Here is an 18355-nt window from a genome sequence, read left to right on the forward strand (position 1 = left end):
AAGGCCCATTTTAATGCCAAGATTCTGGCATCAATGCTATGCATTCCTCGCACAATTGGAATGCTACTCAATACAAATCCAAACCTAAACAAAGCAGCTCAAAGTTTAACAGTTCTAGCAAGGAAATGGTTAAATGTATGAGCTTGCATAGTTTTATCGAAAAAATTATATTGCTTCTTCCTACTCCATGGCATGTTTCAATGATCATGTTTAGGCCCTGTGTGTCCAATGGAAGATGCCTAATAGACACTTACCGCCAGATAGAGCAGGGTGTACATTGCAAAGGAGGCGTGTCCAGAGTAAAAAGATTTCCTAAGAATAAAACACAGAACTCAGAGTGAGACACTCAGGTTAAGGGCAAGCACTTTGTATCAGAAAGAAAATAATTGTTAAAAGACTTTCCGTGTCCTTCACAGGCTATTCAGCCCAGCCAGTCCATGCCGGTGTTTATGCCCCACTCGATGCTCCTCCTGTAACTGCTTGTCTATATCTACCATCGCAGCCCTCTATTCCTTTCTCCCTCACATTTTTGTCTAGCTTCCCTTAAATGCATCGATGCTATCTGCTTCAACCACTCACTGTGGTAGCGAGTTCCACATTCTCATCCCTCTCTGGGGTAAAGAGGTTTCTTCTGAATTCTTTATTGGATTTCTTGCTGACTATCTTATATTGATGGCTTCTAGTTATGGTTTTCCCTCATGAGGGAAAACATTCTCTCTGTGGCCGCTCTATCAAAACCCTTCATGATTTTTAATACTTCTATTAGGTCAGTCCTCAGCTCTCTTTTTTCTAGAGGAAAGAGACCCAGATTTTCATCCTTTGCTGATAAAGTATACCCACATGGCATCACCTTTGTAAATCTTCACCCTCCCCCTCAGCCATCAAAGCCAATTGAACACCCTTCAGCTGAGAACAGTAATTCCAGTTTGGGTGACAGATAAAACCTGGGGGCCCTGCTGATCTCTATGGTTCTATAATGACGCCAGACAGTGTACTTAGAGCAACAACCACCCAGCCCCGATGTGCGGGCTTGACCAACTAGGCACAGAACAGCAGTGGCGAGACAAATCATCCACCTCATATCTTGGGCTAAGGGAGCAAAGAGGGTGGTGGGGATGGGGCCAGCGATATAGGAGAAAGAGGCATCAGTTAAAAAGCAAAAATCCAAGATCAACAGGGCTGTCCTACCGAGCTTCGGTTTCTGCTGAAAGTTTCACATTGCAAACGTACTCCTCAACATATCCTTTGGAGCAGTTAATTTTTGAGAAATCCGGTTGGCAGACATCCAAGAAATGGGGCCTCAGCCTCCCAACAGCAACCTTCGCCAGATCGGTGAGGGACTGGCTAACTGCACAGCCGAAGAGGAAGCAGCCAACCTGCTTGTATATCACCGAAACGTAGGGGTTCGAGACAAATGACTTTGTTTTCTCATTCAAGAATCGGACTCGATAGCTTTCGCCAAAGGCAATCTGTGGGAGAACAAGACAGAAAGAAAAGGAAAAAGTAAGATTTTGCAAGGCTTGTTATCTTCAACTTTCCACCCCCTTCCCCCACCAACTACCCTTGCATCCTTCCCCGTCTGTCATCTTACTATGGGCACCACTGGGGACATGAGACAGTTCAGAATATGCAGGAGGGTGCAGTGGCTGGGGAAGGTAGTGAGGGGAGTTGGGGGTTGGGTGGGGATGTGTTGTCATGGAACAGGGCAGTCAGAGTTTTTTCGCCCTTAACTGTTTGGACTAAAATTTGCAGAAATCAATATGGTCAAGTAAGAGAGAGTTGAACTCATGCTATCCAAACTGAAGTCCACTACCATGAGTGTACCTTCATGGCTGTGAACCCTCGACTGTTGTGTATGCAAGCTATCTAAACAAGAATCAAAATCTCAATGTGGCTGAACTCTTCCCCATGGGATTTATCTCTGACTGATCCCACAGTTCAAATCCTGTGAAACTCAAACTTGGGTCCCTGTGGCCTCATTACATACTAACAACTTAGTTATTGTAATTCAAGGACACAAAGTTAGACAAGGCCCTTGTTATATTAAGGCATTTTCGGTCTGCTTCGGTAGCTGACAAGCAAGGCTTTGACACTGTATTTGTACAGTTAGTAAATATCATGATTGTATGTTAAAGGTACATGCTGACCTTTGTGCTACCTTCAAATAAACATCCCCACCAAATAAAGCAAGATTCTATTTGTGTCCACACAGTGAGAAGTACATTTTAGTTGACTGATCTGACCCCATCCTTCCCAGTTGTGTTTTCCACAGATCTTTTCAAAGTCAAATTCACAGCCTCCAAGGCAGAATAGACAGCTGTGACGTCAGTGCGAGTCCAATGCCAAGATAAATTCTGTGGCACAGGAATGAGCAACAGTTCCTTCCCCACATCATTAATCACACAGGGAGCAGGCAGCATGAAATGAGGCCTGTACAGTTTGACATCAAACATGTAAATAACGACAGGAATTCCTTTACAGGAACAAACTGCTGACGTAGATTTATAGTTTATTAACCCCTTCCGGTCTGGGAAAACAGCCTTTGCGCCGCTAAGCACACAGCAGGGACCGGCAAGACAACTGGATTACTTCACTGTGCAGCGCTCGGGGGTTGTTCTGTTCTAGGTAAGAGCAATGGATGTGCAGAAAATATCTTGCTTCATTAAACTTTCCAAGTCAACTGCAAGTTAGTGTTTTGGTGCAATATTCATAATATTGTCCATCCTTTCAGACCCACTTTCTAGCCCTTAGCTGATTTTGCTGCTTCACAACCCTTGTACCCTCAGTTGTGGTCTGCCCAGTTTTACGATGCCATTTGTTTTAGGAGTCTGAATATAACAATTCTTACAGCAGTTTTACGACAATATAGATGCAAGATAACAGCACCTGCCAGGTGTTTGAGGACTCCTTCAAAGTAATATTAAACGCCAAACATCACTACACAGATTGCCCAAGAGATTGCAACTGAGTCAGCCATGATTTCTGGCAATCAACGTACAAAGTAACTCCAGGGCACCTTCTGTAACATCTTATATTATCAAAATATTTCAGACAATTAGTGACTTTGGTGGCAAATTGACTTGTTATAAGGGAAAGACATGGCAACCCACATACACTAGTGACATCCCACAAATAGCAATGTGCTGCATGGCTAGTTACTCTGTTCTTAGTGATGTCGGCTGAGAGATGGATGCTGACTTGAATACCAGGGGAGCTTTGAATAGTGCCATGGCTTCTTTAACATCCACCCGAACCCCAAAAACAGACAGGAAAGACAGCAGCTTAACACCTCTGACCATACAGTTCCCAGTATTGGAATGTGAGCTCAAATCCTGGAGTGGGGTTCATGACAAGAGTCAGTAAATACCTAAACGCTGACAGCTGATACCAAGGACCTTTTCTGCCAGTGAGTATGAATGGGAAGGAAATGCAGCCCATGTCAAACAATATGATGAACATTTTGAAATGGCAACTGGTCAATAAGGTAGGAAAATAAAAATGTCCCTTTGAGACAGATACTGGTGCAAGTGCATATTCATTCTTGTTTGTATCCAAGGTCTGGGAACAGAAAGGGTGCAATATAGAAGTTATATATTCTACAATGTATGATTCCTACTCCCCCTATAATTGGTAATACCCACTAAATCCCCTTTGGTATCCCTCTTTGAATCCCTTGAGAAACGAAGGCTGAGGGGTGACCTAATGGAGGTTTCTGAAAGTGTGAGGGGTTCTGATAAAGAGAATGTTTCCTCTTATGGAGGAGAGCAAAACAAGGAGCCATCAAAATAAGATAGTCACCAGGAAATCCAGTAGGGAATTCAGAAGAAACTTATTCACTCAAAGAGCGCTGAGAGTGTGGAGCTCACAAATAGTATCGATGCATTTAAGAGGAGGCTAGACAAACATATGAGGAAGAAGGGAATTAGAGGGTTGTGATGATCGATTTAGATGAGGAAAGATGGGAGGAGGCCCAAGTGGAGCATAAATGCCAGAATGGACAGGTTGGGCGGAATGGCCTGTTTCAGTGTCTGATATCCTAAATAAACCTATGAATTAAGTGATCTAAAGTATCTCGAACAAGAGAGAATCTAACCACCACCACTGAATCCTTCACTATCAACATCCTGGGGGTTACCACTGACCAGAAACTGAACTGGGCTAGCCATATAAATACTGTGGCTACAAGAGCAAGTCAGAGGCTAGGAATCCTGTGGTGAGTGACTCAACTCCTGACTCCCCAAATCCTGTCTGCCATCTACAAGGCACAAGTCAGGAGTGTGATGGAATACTCCCCACTTGCCCGGATGAGTGCAGCTCCCACAACACTCAAGAAGCTCAACACCATCCAGGACAAAGCAGCCCCGTTTGATTGGCACCCCATCCACAAACATTCACTCCGTCCACCACCGACGCACAGTAGCAGCAGTGTGTGTACCATCTACAAGATGCACTGCAGGAACTCACCAAGGCTCCTTAGACAGCATCTTCCAAACCCGTGACCACTACCATATAGAAGAACAAGGGCAGCAGACACATGGGAACACCACCACCTGGAAGTTCCCCTCCAAGTCACTCACCATCCTGACTTGGAAATATATCGCCGTTCCTTCACTGTCGCTGGGTCAAAATCCTGGAGCTCCCTCCCTAACAGCACTGTGGGTGTACCTACACCACATGGACTGCAGCGGTTCAAGAAGGCAGCTCACCACCACCTTCTCAAGGGAAACTGAGGATGGGCAATAAATGCTGGCCCAGCCAGCGACACCCACATCCCATGAAAGATTTTTAAAAAATCTCAATAGTTTCTTATTGACTCCAAGGCAGAACCATGGTGCAATCTGCTTTTGAATTTATATACTGATTCTGGTTTGTTATATCAGAATAATCTCAGTTGATAGAACTTTTTGCCTTTGAGTCTGGTCTGATTGTCAGTTCAATGACGACATTGTGGTCTAGATTAAAACTCCATTGCAGTACCATGGTAGTGATAAATGTAGTAAGGGCATTAATAAGGAATAGCTGCAGTAGACCATTCAGCCCTTTGGGCCTGTTCCACCTATCAATATGAACTCCACCCATCCCCATGTCCCTTAATTCTAAAGGATCCAAAAATCTATCAATCTGACCCAAAGACTGAACAGACACAACCCTGACAATTCCAAATATTCACCAGCCTTTTGGAGAAGAAATTTCTCCTCGTCTTGGTCTTAAAAGGCTGACTCCTTATTCCAAGACTGTTATCTCCAGGCAGGAGATACTCTCTCCCCGCATCTACCTCACCAATCCCCTTAAGGATTATATGTTTCAACAAAATCACCTTTAATTTTTCTAAATTCTATGGAATCCTCTTCTCCCAGGAATCGGTATAGTGAACCTTTGTTACACTCCCTCCAAGGCAAGTATATCCTCCTCCAGGTCATTGTCCCTCAAATGAAGAAAAATATGGAGGTCCCATCTATCTGTTAATGTTGTTGCTAATGGTCCCACAGCATCAGAGAATTATTCCAGTGTTCTAGCTGTTAATCATTTCCCAATCAACACTGCCAAAACAGATCAGCCTGTCATTTACTGTTTGTGGGAGCTTGCTGTGTACAAATTGACCATGGCATTTGGCCGCATAAGGGCGGCTGCACTTCATAAAGTGATTCATTGGCTGCAAAGTGCTTCGTGGCACCTTGAAGTATGGTAAGTTGTGTATAAATGCAAAATTTTATTTTGTTTATTAACAAAATAAATTCAACACAAGAGCTTTAATGATGGGTTTTGGTAGAGATTCACAGGCTTCTCAAGTCAGATACTTGAGGTTTATGATATCATCTGGATGCCTTGATGAAATTCTTGCTGATCATGCAGGTCCCACTCATTCTCCCACCATCCTTCACCCTGCAGAGTCCACAATCTGCAGAAAAATTAATCATTTCCTCCAATGTCACACTAACTGCATTAGTTCAGCTTCCTCCTGATCTTCAGTGAACTGTCCTCAGCGTGTAACTATTTCCATGTTCTCCTGAAGTTACTGAATTAATGCAATGTGCAAATACTCTTTTTTTCCATTATAAATGTATATGACCTCATCAGTTATGGATCATGAGCAGTTTACTCAAGGGGGTATCTTCACATTTCACTGGTCCTTTTATTCCAGTTTGTAGCCCTTTAAAGTGCAAGGGGATTGTTTGCACAGCCGTGAGATTGATAGAAGGGGAGTCTATATTCAGGAGCCACCCTTTTACTGCGTATTACACAACCTTTTGATCCAGAAAGGGGACATAAAGAAGCACATTTCACACCCGGTAAGATCTGTGGTAATGGAGAATAAATAATCAGTTCACACACACCCCTGAATCCCACCCCCCCACTGCACCAAAAATTTAGGTATGCACTTCATCAAACAATGAAACGCGATTCTACATTGCGACGAGGATAACGATATGACAAAATAAAGTCAGAGGAGAAAAACGTTCAATCAACTGTCACCGCCCAGAATCCATGGGAGGAGTTTTACGCTGGCGGGATTTTACAGTCCCACCGGGGTAATGACCCGCTCCGGCTGTGAAGGGGGCCCATAAGATCCTGCCCCAGGTTTAATTGGATCAGGGTAGCCGCTCTCCCACCAGCAACATTCGATTCCCTACTGGAGCGAACATTAAAAGACAGGATTTGAGTCCCCCAGGGTTGGGGGCTAGCAGATGGGGCCCAAAAATACTGGCGCCTGCAATTTTTGGGGAGGCAGTTTCACAGCCCAGAAAGGCTGCAACCCCCCCTCTCCCCACCCAACCCCCACCCCCACCCCCGCCCACGAGACAGGCAGCCAATTGGACTCATTAAGAGTCTGTTAACAGTAGATGTACTGGAGCCTAATCGGGATTCTCCAATCAGCCTCCAGTTTTCCAACGCAACGGGAGGATGCGAGAGGCCCAGCTGTAAGCTGGGGTTGTCAGTGCTCCAGACAGGCCTACTTGCCTTCCCTATCTGCCCGGGTGGAAGCACAGCCAATAAAGGAATTCCACCTCTACCCCCTGCTCAACGGCGATCTGGCTGCTTTTCTTTTATTTAAAAAAGTACCTTGAAGTGCCCCCCCATTTACTTACCCTTGACTGAGGGCTGCCTCACCACTCGAGCTGGAAAGGCTCTAATGGGCCCTCCAGCTTCTAGAGGCCCTCCCGCTACCCTTAACTGCACAGGGGAATCTGGCTCCTTAGCAAATAAGGGGGAGCCACGATCAGAATCCCAACCAGTGATTGTTTGCTCCCCCAGGAGTGGGTTTGGGACCCAGAAACAATCCCGGTTTCTGTATCATGTCCCCACAGTGAAAATTCAGCCTTAAGTTCTTCCCTGCCTCTGCTTCTAAATATCTCCAGCTGTTACTCAAGTCCTTTTCTTCATAGATATTATTCCAGCTCTTTTCAACTGATTCCAAATCAACTCCCTGTGGAAGGAAAAGTTTTGTCTAATCTCTCACCCAGTTTAAGTTTATGAAAATCTAATACCAGTTGTACATTCCTCAAGACTCCGCCCGCCTTTGCGTCATTTGGTTTCAGTCCGGCTCTGTGAAGGCCAGACCGTGGTTGCACACCTTTTCAGTTTTATTTTCTCCCATTTTAACCCTTTCCTGAATGCTTTCCTGTGGTATGGTATGCAATGTGGAATATGTTGACCAAGCAGTTACTACTCATTGCATTGGCGGCAACAACGAGTGTAAACAGATTACAATAGTGAGGGTATCACAGTTGAGTCACTCAGCACCTACATTTCAGTAAGTTTTGCTTGGTAGTGATCAGGAACAGGATCCTCAGGATGCATGCCTGACATGGATGTACACTGCAAACATCAATACCACCTCAGAGTGAAACACGGTTGTATGGAGAAAAGTGGAATTCTATTGAACTTTACAAAACATTTCAAATTGAATGTTACTGAATGTCCTTTTACAAATTTTATAAATAAAGAGGAGGTAGATGGATTTTTGAAATATCGGGGAGTTGAGGCCTATGAGGAGCTGGCATGCAAGAGGGGTTAAGGCCTGGGGCAGATCAGTCGTGATCTTATTGAATGGCAGGGCAGGCTTGAGGGGCCAAATGGCCTCCTCCTGCTCCTATTTCTTATGTATATTTTTGGGGAAAAATAAAGATTCTTGGCTGAATTGTGCTTATCGCCCAGAGGTACTAAAAGCAGCTGTACTACTCCCCCCCATCAGCACCCCAGTGAACAGCAGCTAATTCAGCACAACAACCTGGGATACTCACACTAACTCCCAAAGCCATTGATAGGGTTGGGCTCCAGGCATTCTCACTTTGTTTTCTGCTATTCAGTGGGGGTTGCACTTTGTACCAACATGAGCAAGGCTCAGGCATGTAGAAACAAGAGGAGCAGATAATGCGCGGCAGTAAACAGCAAGCGATGGATCACAGGTTTTGTGAACTGGACTAGCTGCAGCCAATGTGACTGAAGCAGCAAATTGTCTTGGTGCATTGTGCCAATTTGTGAACATATTACATCTTCTATTTGCAGTAAGACACTTGGTGAAAGAATCATTTCTGCCTCTTGCCAAAACCAAGCTGGTTCCAGGCAGCAATGAGCTGACTCAGCACGAACAATATCTCATTTTGATGGGACGCTACACTAATGCTGGCTCTCATTATGTACGTTTGATAGAAGGAGTTGTCACACAAGATTCTGCAGATTGTGGACACACACACTATTACCACGTGACACTATATCCTACCATCACACACCCTCTGAATAGTAATTCAACAATGTTCAAATCTGAGAGAGAGTTCAACACTTTACTCAGCTAAAACTGGCAATTCAGCCTCGTAATGTCCCCCCCAAAGACAGAGACCTGTGCTTTATGATCAAGTAGCTCATGGATGGAAACTCCAAGTAATTAATGCAGCCAGTCAGATCCTAGGATGTCTCAATCTGCAAATCTTCCCACAACATGAATGAAACCCCAGCAAAATATCTGTCCATTGATCAGCAACTGAACTGGAGTGGTCACATAAATACTGTGGCTACAAGAACCGGCCAGAGGCTGGGAATTCTGTGCTGAGTAACTCACCTCCTGACTGCCCAACGCCTGCCCACTATCCACAAGGCACAAGTCAGGAGTGTGATTTTGCTGTGGAGCTGCTGTGGGGATGAACAGAAGGAAAATCCTATGCGTGAGCTCCGCTTTAGGAAGCTATGCCTGAATAGCTGTGGAGGTGAAAGTGGTGATGGACTCACCAGAGCTGCTAAAGTGCTGGAGCAACTCACTGGCCAGATCCCAGTGTTTTCTAAAGCTCGCTATACTGTGCGATCATTTGGGGTTTGAAGAAATGAGAAGATTGCTGTTCATTGCACAATCTGTGGAGCCAAAGCTGAGGAAATTTTAGAGAAGGGTCTAAAGGTTCGGGAACATGAACTGAGAAAGAGCAACTTCTGTAACACTGGGAACTTTTGGCTTTAGGATCCAGGAGCATATCGATCTGGGCATCAAATATGACCCTAGTGTTGGAATTTATGGCCTGGATTCCCATGTGGTGATGGGGCGGCCTGGTTTCGGCATTTCTGATAAAGAAGGTGAAGAGAAGATGTGCAAACACAAGATTTCCAAGGAGGAATCAATGAGGTGGTTTCTGCAGAAATATGATGCTATCCTCCTGCCTGGAAAGTAAGAGCACACGGAACATGCAATAAAAACTATTTTGTAACAGTGAAAAAAAAATACTGGCCATTTGCCTTGTTGAGTGCAGCTCCAACAACGCTCAAGAAGCTCGACACCATCCGGGACAAAGCAGCCCATTTGACTGGTACCACATCCACAAACATTCACTCCCTCCACCACCGACGCACAGTAGCAGCAGTGTGTGTACCATCTACAAGATGCACTGCAGCAACTCACAAAGGCTCCTTCAACAGCACCTTCCAAACCCACAACCACTAAAGCAGATACATGGGAACACCACCATCTGCAAGTTCCTCTCCAAGTCACTCACCATTCTGACTTGGAAATATATCACCGTTCCTTTACTGTCGCTGGGTCAAAATCCTGGAACTCCCTCTCTAACAGCACTGTGGGTGTACCTACACCACATGGACTGCAGCGGCTCAAGAAGGCAGCTCACCCACCACCTTCTCAGGGGCAATTAGGGATGGGCAATAAATGCTGGGCCCAGCCAGAGAAGCCCAAATCCCATGAATGAATAAAAAAAAAACTCAAAAATCCGTGCAGGTGATGCTCAGCCTCTGTCTAAAATCTGGAAATTACCAGCTGCCTGCCTTCTACCGAGGCCCAAGTCAGATGTCATCAAATTTGATGCCTTTGTGCACCACAACGGTACATAGCCTCAGAAACCTCAGATATTGCTCAAACACATATTTACACGTATCCGCAGCTATCTCAAGCTGCTGGATGTGTTGTGTTCCGATTTAAAAGACTATTAAGAATGGCCTTGTTCAAAACTCCGAGAACAAGAAAGTTCAAACAGGACAAACGCAAAGAAGGAAGGGAAGCCCAAATAGGGCTAAGTCACCTGGGTTTATACCTTCCTGTACGCTAATGTCTCTTGGTAATTTAATGTTATTTTCTCTGCTTGAAAAGACTTAGTGGTTTGTCAACATCACCGGGCAGGTGGTTTGTGGTGGGACAATAGTCACAAATCATGTGCCTAATATATAACTCGTCAGTGAGGGGGGAGCATAAAAATAACCCAGGGTTGAATTTTATGGCCCGGGGAGGGGGGAGGAGATTGGTGTGGGTGTATTGCTTGAACCCCCACCCCCATCACGCTACAATATTCGGTTTCAAACTGACCGACTTAAAATTAGACAGCTCCGCGGCAATTAGATAAAAATAAAATACTGCGGAAAAACTCAGCAGGTCTAACAGCATCTGTGGAGAGAGAAACAGAGTTAACGTTTTGAGCCTGTGGGACTCCTTAGGGGAGATCTAAACAAGCAGCGAATGGGACTGGAGCCCCTCGGGAGGGAGGGACCTCCCTTGAGAGTTGCCGGCCAATCTGGTTGGCCAGCAGCTCCCGCAGTCCCGGAGTTTGCATGTCACCGCTCTGGACAGCCCGGGCAAACCTCCAGCGCTCTCAGCCAATCAGCGGGAGGGAGCGGCATTCCACTCACTCCAGGTTAATCCGGCCCCGCATTTGTCTGACCTCCCAACAGAAGCACAGCTGATGACTCTCTCCCAAATCCTCTCACATGTTGCCAGTACAGAGAAAGATGCAAGCTGTGGGTCACCATGTGAACACACCACAAACCACCTGGGCCCCAATGGGTTAACATTTGGAAACCAGTGTGTTAAAAGAGTCAAAAAAGTACAATTCTCACTGGGGGCTGGATTTACCCCCGCCCCCATCACTGCCGGGTGTGTTTTTGGTGGGGGCGGGGGGCATGTAAAACATGATGGATGGCTAGCCCACCACCTTCCCGCCCACCCCCCCACCCAGTCCGTGTAAGGCGGTAGGCGGTGGGGGGCGGGGGAGGGGCGGTGCCGAAATCGGCAGCCCCGTCCACCATTTTGATAAATATGACAAGCTCAGTAGCCCATTGGTTAACAAGCCAATTGGCCAGAATACCATACCCACGATGCAGTTGATGTGGGCGGGTGAGCCAGGGTTACAATCCTTGTTTTTAGAAAAACACAGCTGGTTAAAAGGCAGAGAGGAAGGGAGGGTACACCCTTCGGGGGTGGGGGTGCCCTGTGCCCATTGGGGGCAGGCCCCCCTGCCTTTGTGCCTCCCCACCCGGACTCCAAAACCCATCCCCGCCCCTCCCTAAAGGTGCCTGGTCCATTCCCACCCTAAAAGCCCAGGATCTCCCTTACTCCAGGTCCGCTGCTCTTCTTTCTGGAACCTGCTTGTAGCCCCAACAGCGCCCAATACGGAGTCCTGGCATTGCAGGGACTGCTAGAGCTGCTGGCCAATCAGGTTGGCGGTGAGGCTAGCAATATGCCCCCACCCCCCCCCGCAAAACTGTAAAACTCAGCTACTCAGCTCTGGGTTTCTCTACACTTCCCTCTCACTGACAGAGTTTATGTTAAACACAAACACATGGTTTGCGATGACTGCGTCACCATAGACGACCTGCCTGATGATGCTAACAAACCATTGATCCCACTAAACCGTCTCAACCAAAGAAAAGATGTCAGTGTACAGGAAGTGCTTGGACCACATACTAAATGTTTAAACTAATGTATCCCATCACAAAATGTGGTGCTAATTTTTTCCTCCACTGTCACTCTGGAACTAACAGCTATGCATGTACACATTGGATTGGTTATGGTTTCAGACTCACTCTGGTGCCTCACTGAATTACTGACAATTCAGTCAAAAGGTTAACCTTACTTCCCAAATTACAAGTGAACTCAATTTCAAAAGTACCTCATTCATTGTAAAGAGCTTTGGGACTTCCCGAGGTTGCGAAAGATGCTGTAGTAATTCAAATCACTCCTTCTTTCTTTGCATGCTGCAACAGATTACAGAGATCCCAATCACTTCCTCGACTGCCGCTCCCAAAGCCAGGATCTCCGTCACCCAGAAAGGCAAAGGTTGCAGGTGCATGGGTACACCATCTCCACCAAGTCGCACTTGGACTTGTAGCACTGTTCCATCATCAGCACTGGGTTAAAATCCTGGAAAACCCTCCCTAACAACATTGTACAAGTGCCTTTACCACACGGATTGCAGCGGATCACCATAGCCTCGAGGGAAATTAGGGATAAGCACTATAGCCTGCTTTGCTTGTGATGTCAATATTTTTTTAAAAAATTCATTCATGGGATGTGGGCTTCGCTGGCTGGGCCGGCATTTTTTGCCCATCCCTAATTGCCCCTTTAGAAAGTGGCGGTGAGCTGCCTTCTTGAGCCGCTGCAGTCCATGTGGTGTAGGTACACCCACAGTGCTGTTAGGGAGGGAGTTCCAGGATTTTGACCCAGTGACAGTGAAGGAACGGCCGATATATTTCCATGTCAGGATGGTGAGTGACTTGGAGGGGAACTTCCAGGTGGTGGTGTTCCCATCTATCTGCTGCCTTTGTCCTTCTAGATGGTAGAGGTTGTGGCTTTGGAAGGTGCTGTTGAAGGAGCCTTGGTGAGTTCCTGCAGTGTATCTTGTAGATGGTACACACACTGCTGCTACTGTGCGTCGGTGGTGGAGGAAGTGAATGTTTGTGGGTGTGGTGCCGATCAAGTGGGGCTGTTTGATTGGCACCATAGGATAAATTTAAAAACACACGTTTAAAAACATACAAAATGAAATTCACACAACTTGGTTAATACCGTGCCCCAAATATCCTCCAGCAGCTTGCTTATTAAAAGGGTCCAATGCCAATACTTCAAAATAAAATTGCAAGAGAATTGTTTGCTAAAAAATGTAGTCCCATTAATAATATTCAGCCAAGAGAATGAAAATGAATTGCTGTTAATAAATTATTTTAATTTGCTTAATTAAGACACCCTGATGGAAACTGATAGCCTTTCACCATATAGTAATAACCCCGACTGATTTAATTAGATCAGGAATCGATTGGTGTGAGAGCAATTGTCCACATTAAGCCGTGTCTCTTTATTATTTAATATTCCTCCAATCAGTGTCAGCTGCCAAAACTAGTGTTCTTTATTTCTGTCTGGGGTTTGTACACACTTCCAGGCTTTGTGACAGCACCCACTGGGTTAAAGTAGTTGCTGTTAGACAAATTGCCGGCATCTGTTCCTCATCAAATGACATCTTTATATAACCTTGTGTTAAGGTTAACCTCCAATCAGATTGGACAGATGTTCCCTATTTCCATTTAAACAGGTCTTGTTAAAATTTCTATAAATTCTGGTGCTCTCTTACAGGGAATGGGCAGTGCGTGTACAGTAGCTTTTGAGAAAATGGGGATCAAGGGCTTGACAGCCTGAGTTCCTTCTTTTTGATTCTCACCTTCCCTGTCCTATTGTACTCATTCTCGATCCTGGTGCTGACATTTTCTCTATGCTAGCTCCGAGTCAGTGTTTCAAGTGTTGACGCAAGGTTTGTTTTATAATGGCTTTCCGTCAATGTAAAGTTATTTTCTATTTAGCCTGTGGTACTATATCTGGACAGTTTCTATCACGCCAGTATTGGTGGCCACACCTTCAGATGTGTAGGCCCCAAGCTCTGAAATTCCCTCCCAAGACCTCTCTTCCTCACCTTTGTCCTTTCAGACACACCTTAAAACCTACACCCAAACACAAGGGATAGGAGGAGTAGACCATATGACCCATCGAGCCTGCTCCGCCATTCAATTTGATCATGGTTGATCTTGGGTTTCATCTGCCTCTTTCACCCAGGTTTTGGTCATCTGACCTAATATCTGCTCATGTGACTGCGTGTCATGCATTGTTTTATAATGCTCCTTGAAGCACTTTGGGCTTTTAACTATGTTAAAGGTGTCATATAAGTTGCCGTTGCCCTACTGGTTGAAACAGCTGACATTACCATTGCAAAGCCACATCCCATTACCTGTCTATTACCATGTTTTGCCCCATCCCATTATAATGCCTTGCTGTAACACATCCGCAGTACTTTGCTTTTGGCTTTCCCTATCGTAATGACCTGTCTCGCTGCCACACCTTCCTATGAAACCAGCTCTTTCAATCAGTAAAAGATTCACTAGCCTTATAGGAGTATTGTATTTTGAGAGCCACAGATACAAGGGGTCGTGCATGCATGCCACTGTGCATGCCAGTGTAACGCCAGTGTGCATGCCATGCTCCCAGCGCAATGTTGAACTGGCACCATCTGAATAAGAGCAGAATGTGAAGCCCCATTGTATTCTGGCTTTCAAATCCAGAGCTCTGTTCCCATTCTGTCGCTTACCATAAGTAACGATACTTAGTGCAAATTTGCTTGCACATCACTCTATGAACCGGAGTAAGGTTTTCCCATCAGATGCTGATGGTGTGTGACCCTCTGACCCCTCCTCGCTGTGTCGAAACAGCATCCCCCCCATGAAAGAACATGTGTGGCTGACTTGCTCGGGGAACATCCCTGTAAGAGTACATCTATAAAGGACACCACTTCACTCACCCAACACCTGCCTCCTGGGTCCAGCTGGGATCAGATGAATACTTTAGCTGTATAAAAACTCCCAAATCATTTCACATTTCCTTTGCATGTTGTGATGTCATAAATGTATTCTTTATAAATAAGCAATCTGCCACAGCCACTGCAGAGAGCCCACCATCTTCCTGAATCGTCAATCGCTTTGGAATGGAATAAAGACAATGAAGCTATTCAAGCTCTCTTCACGTTGAGAAGGGAGTTTCTTCCAAGTGGGACTGACGTTGGTATTTACCAGTGGAAGATGTGACTGAGCCTTCCCTACCCAAACTCCCCTCTTCCCCAGCAGCAACTTCATAACTACCCTGGTGGCCAGGAGTGGACTACTTGTGCAAAGAGAGAGATCGGAAATGAAAGGATATACACACCAAAACAGTATCAGCCATTTTGGCACAGTCCCTGAAAATGTTAACCACACAGAAGAAATACACAAACTTACAGCAACAACTGTGATTAAGATGCCGGCAACGCACAGCACAGGGTCACTGATGGTCTCCTCTTCCTTGTGTGGGTAACTGATGCTCTCGTCATTGCAGTAGAAGCCACGACGATACGGTTTGACAGTGTTGAACTCCACCATGAAGAAGGGCAGGGAAGCTGTAAGAGACAAGACAGCTGGAATGAAGAGCTACGTGTGACAGCTTGGAAATAAAGAATCATGTTAGCTTCTACATAAAACGCATTTCAGGGCAATCCAATAATAATGGACTGTTCTTTCCTCCCCTGCTGCCCCCACCTTTTCTAAACTCCGCACTTGCTTAAAGTTCACTGCATCTCTAACTTATATCAGTTTTCACCAAAAGCCGTCATTCTCCACAGATACTGCCTGACCTGCTGACTATTTTCCACAGCTCCTGTCTTTATTATGTGAAGAGATTGATTAGGGAGCTACTAACAGTGGAGCAATATTGGAACTTGCTCAGTTATTTGGTTGTAATAATTTTCACACACCTGCTGGAGGGACTGACGGGGCACGGCTGCTGACAAACAAATCGACTAATTCATCTCTAGGCTTGTTCCTTGTCTTGTGAAACACCGGATGAAATGCACCCCCAGTTTATCTGCAATTCAATGGAGGGCAGAGCCTAGTTCATCCTGGCATTTGGAAAGGGCCTTCATTCCCCTAAAAGGGGCGGTTTTAATGCTGATTATCTATCGTCACCCTTATTGGTCCATCAAACTAGGCCCCTGCTCTAAATCACCCCTTACTGCTCAGGGTCTGTTACTCTCCTTTACTTTACTGCATCACTAATGGCGCTACAGAAATACAACTTGTTGAAATCATGTCAATAGAAATAAAGATATTTTTATTCCAGTCCAGGAATTGTCTTCTTTCAGGTGTTTTACACATTTTATAAAAACAATTGGAAAATCAGAATGATGAAGAAGAGTATTTCTGATTCTGTTACGGTTATTCTGATAGCCAGTGTGAAAATTCCAACAACCTATAGTTGTTTTCTTTAATTCGCCTCGCTAATTTGACTAGACAGCAGTATCTAATCTTCCAGGAGGCACACTGGAACTTCGGCCTACTGAGACTGCTACGCTGTTTTGTTAGCCACAATTGCTCTTTAACCATTTAATCCCAGGCTTTCTTGGGCCTTGCAGGGTCTTTACACAGAGTTAGGGCGTCTGTACGTTGCTCTTAATCACATTCAAACTGAGTGATGACTAGTTGCTCTGCCAAGATCGAGGGTCCAGTGGAGAAACAGCATCCAGGACTCCGACTTCCACAGGTAGTTGAAGCTCTGCCTCCCATTCTGGAACTCCCTATAAAGTGCCATCGGGAATCTGGATGATTAAACTGGCTTTATTACCATTGAATGCTTCATCCAGCCCATACAGAAATACAGCCCCTTTCCAGTGTGTAACACTGCCCCAGACCCATACTGAAAACTAACCCTACTGGGTGTATAACACCACTACTAACCCATACAGGAATTCCCGGTTTTGCAAATGAAGCTTGAAATGAATAACTAAAAGGCTCAAACTCAACATCGCAATATGACATCAATACAATAGGATTGTGCAACTCCTGTGTCCAAATATAATCCTCCGTGTCTCTGATAAGCATCACATCAGGAGACTAATGTGAAAAATTACACTCAGTGTAATTGTGAAAGGTCAGTAAAAGGATTCACATCAGTTTCTGGTGTAATACATTTAGAGAAAATAAACGTCAGCTCTGGGCAGTTCAAGTAGAGGGCATTAAAAGTGTCCTCTCTCTGATGGGAGATGGGGTTTCTATTGTTATCTTTTCATGTCTGTAACCTGGGTTTAAGTTCAGCGCAGGTACAGGAGACAAGGAATTCAGTGGTACAGCAAGATACGTGTGATAGATTCTAACAGGACATTCAATTCTGGACCTGGGTTTAAATTCACCCCAAGTTTGTTGATTTTAACTTAAATAAGTATCAAGCATCAGGATATTTTCATACCCATTTCTAAGGTTTATAAAGTTGCAACAGATGATGCCCCTAAAACACACGCAGTCGTTGGCATAAATCTATTTCTCCCTGGGGTGGGGCCAAGGGAGAGAAGCAGGGGCCCCACGAGATAAGCAGAACAAAAGGGTGAGCAGGGAGGAAGGAGGAAAGGTTGGTGTGAGACAGTGAGTGAATAAAACTGGCCCAGCTGACACAGTAGAAGGTGCTGTGATGTTGGGTCTGTGGTACATTGTCAAGACAACACACAGGAAGGCATTGCCTTGAATCCACACCATATCTGGGGGTACCTGATACTGCCCAAGTGCAGAGAATTCTGTGACTCAGGCATCAAATCTTGTTTGATAACATTCCTGGGAAGTGCCAGGGATGTCAAAGGCGCTAGATAAATGTAAGTTGTTCTTGTTGTGCTTAATAAAAATGCACCCACACATCACTGAAACAACAGGATAAATTCCAGTTGACCTCCCCATCAGAGTGGGCAGGATTTTTGAGGCCTTCAACTATTAGGAAAGTTCCTTTTGGACTTGCCTTCCAAACTCGATCTTCCTGTTGACTTCCAGTGAATCTGCACACATCTGCAGCCCAGATTTTTCTCCCCCAAGTTACAGGAACCAATAGAAGCTGTCGGAGTGTTAAACTATTCACTGCTAGACTCAGGGATTGGGCTTATTTGACGTCAAAACTGCTTTTAAAATATATTCTCGGTCTCGCTCTCTCTCTCTCTTCCTGTCCTGTCAGGAGAGCTTGGGCTGAGAAATTCTCCACAAGCGGCATTTCTAGTCAACCAGAAGTCAGGAAATGTGAACCGTATGGGTGGGCTGGGAAATGTCA

General features: G+C 45.3%; 1 protein-coding gene, 1 long non-coding RNA gene and 1 pseudogene across 2 annotated transcripts in view; 2 read left to right on the forward strand and 1 right to left on the reverse strand.

The window, feature by feature from the left end:
• The window catches only part of LOC144668976 (phospholipid phosphatase 3-like), a 78761-nt gene that overhangs the window by 23541 nt on the left and 36865 nt on the right, over positions 1-18355 (reverse strand). Inside the window, exons 2-4 of the mRNA XM_078531514.1 lie at positions 15517-15674; positions 1189-1469; positions 255-312 (exon numbers count right to left, since the gene is read on the reverse strand). Of these exons, the coding sequence (XP_078387640.1) occupies positions 255-312; positions 1189-1469; positions 15517-15674 (497 nt within the window). The remainder of the gene's footprint in view (positions 1-254; positions 313-1188; positions 1470-15516; positions 15675-18355) is intronic.
• On the forward strand, positions 2465-16395 carry LOC144668980 (uncharacterized). Its single transcript, XR_013573575.1, has 2 exons — positions 2465-2625; positions 15181-16395. It is a non-coding gene; the product is annotated as an uncharacterized LOC144668980 (long non-coding RNA).
• LOC144668977 (large ribosomal subunit protein uL5 pseudogene) lies at positions 9142-9656 on the forward strand (annotated as a pseudogene).

Source organism: Cetorhinus maximus, chromosome 28, assembly GCF_964194155.1.
Source record: "Cetorhinus maximus chromosome 28, sCetMax3.hap1.1, whole genome shotgun sequence".
Taxonomy (NCBI): domain Eukaryota; kingdom Metazoa; phylum Chordata; class Chondrichthyes; order Lamniformes; family Cetorhinidae; genus Cetorhinus; species Cetorhinus maximus.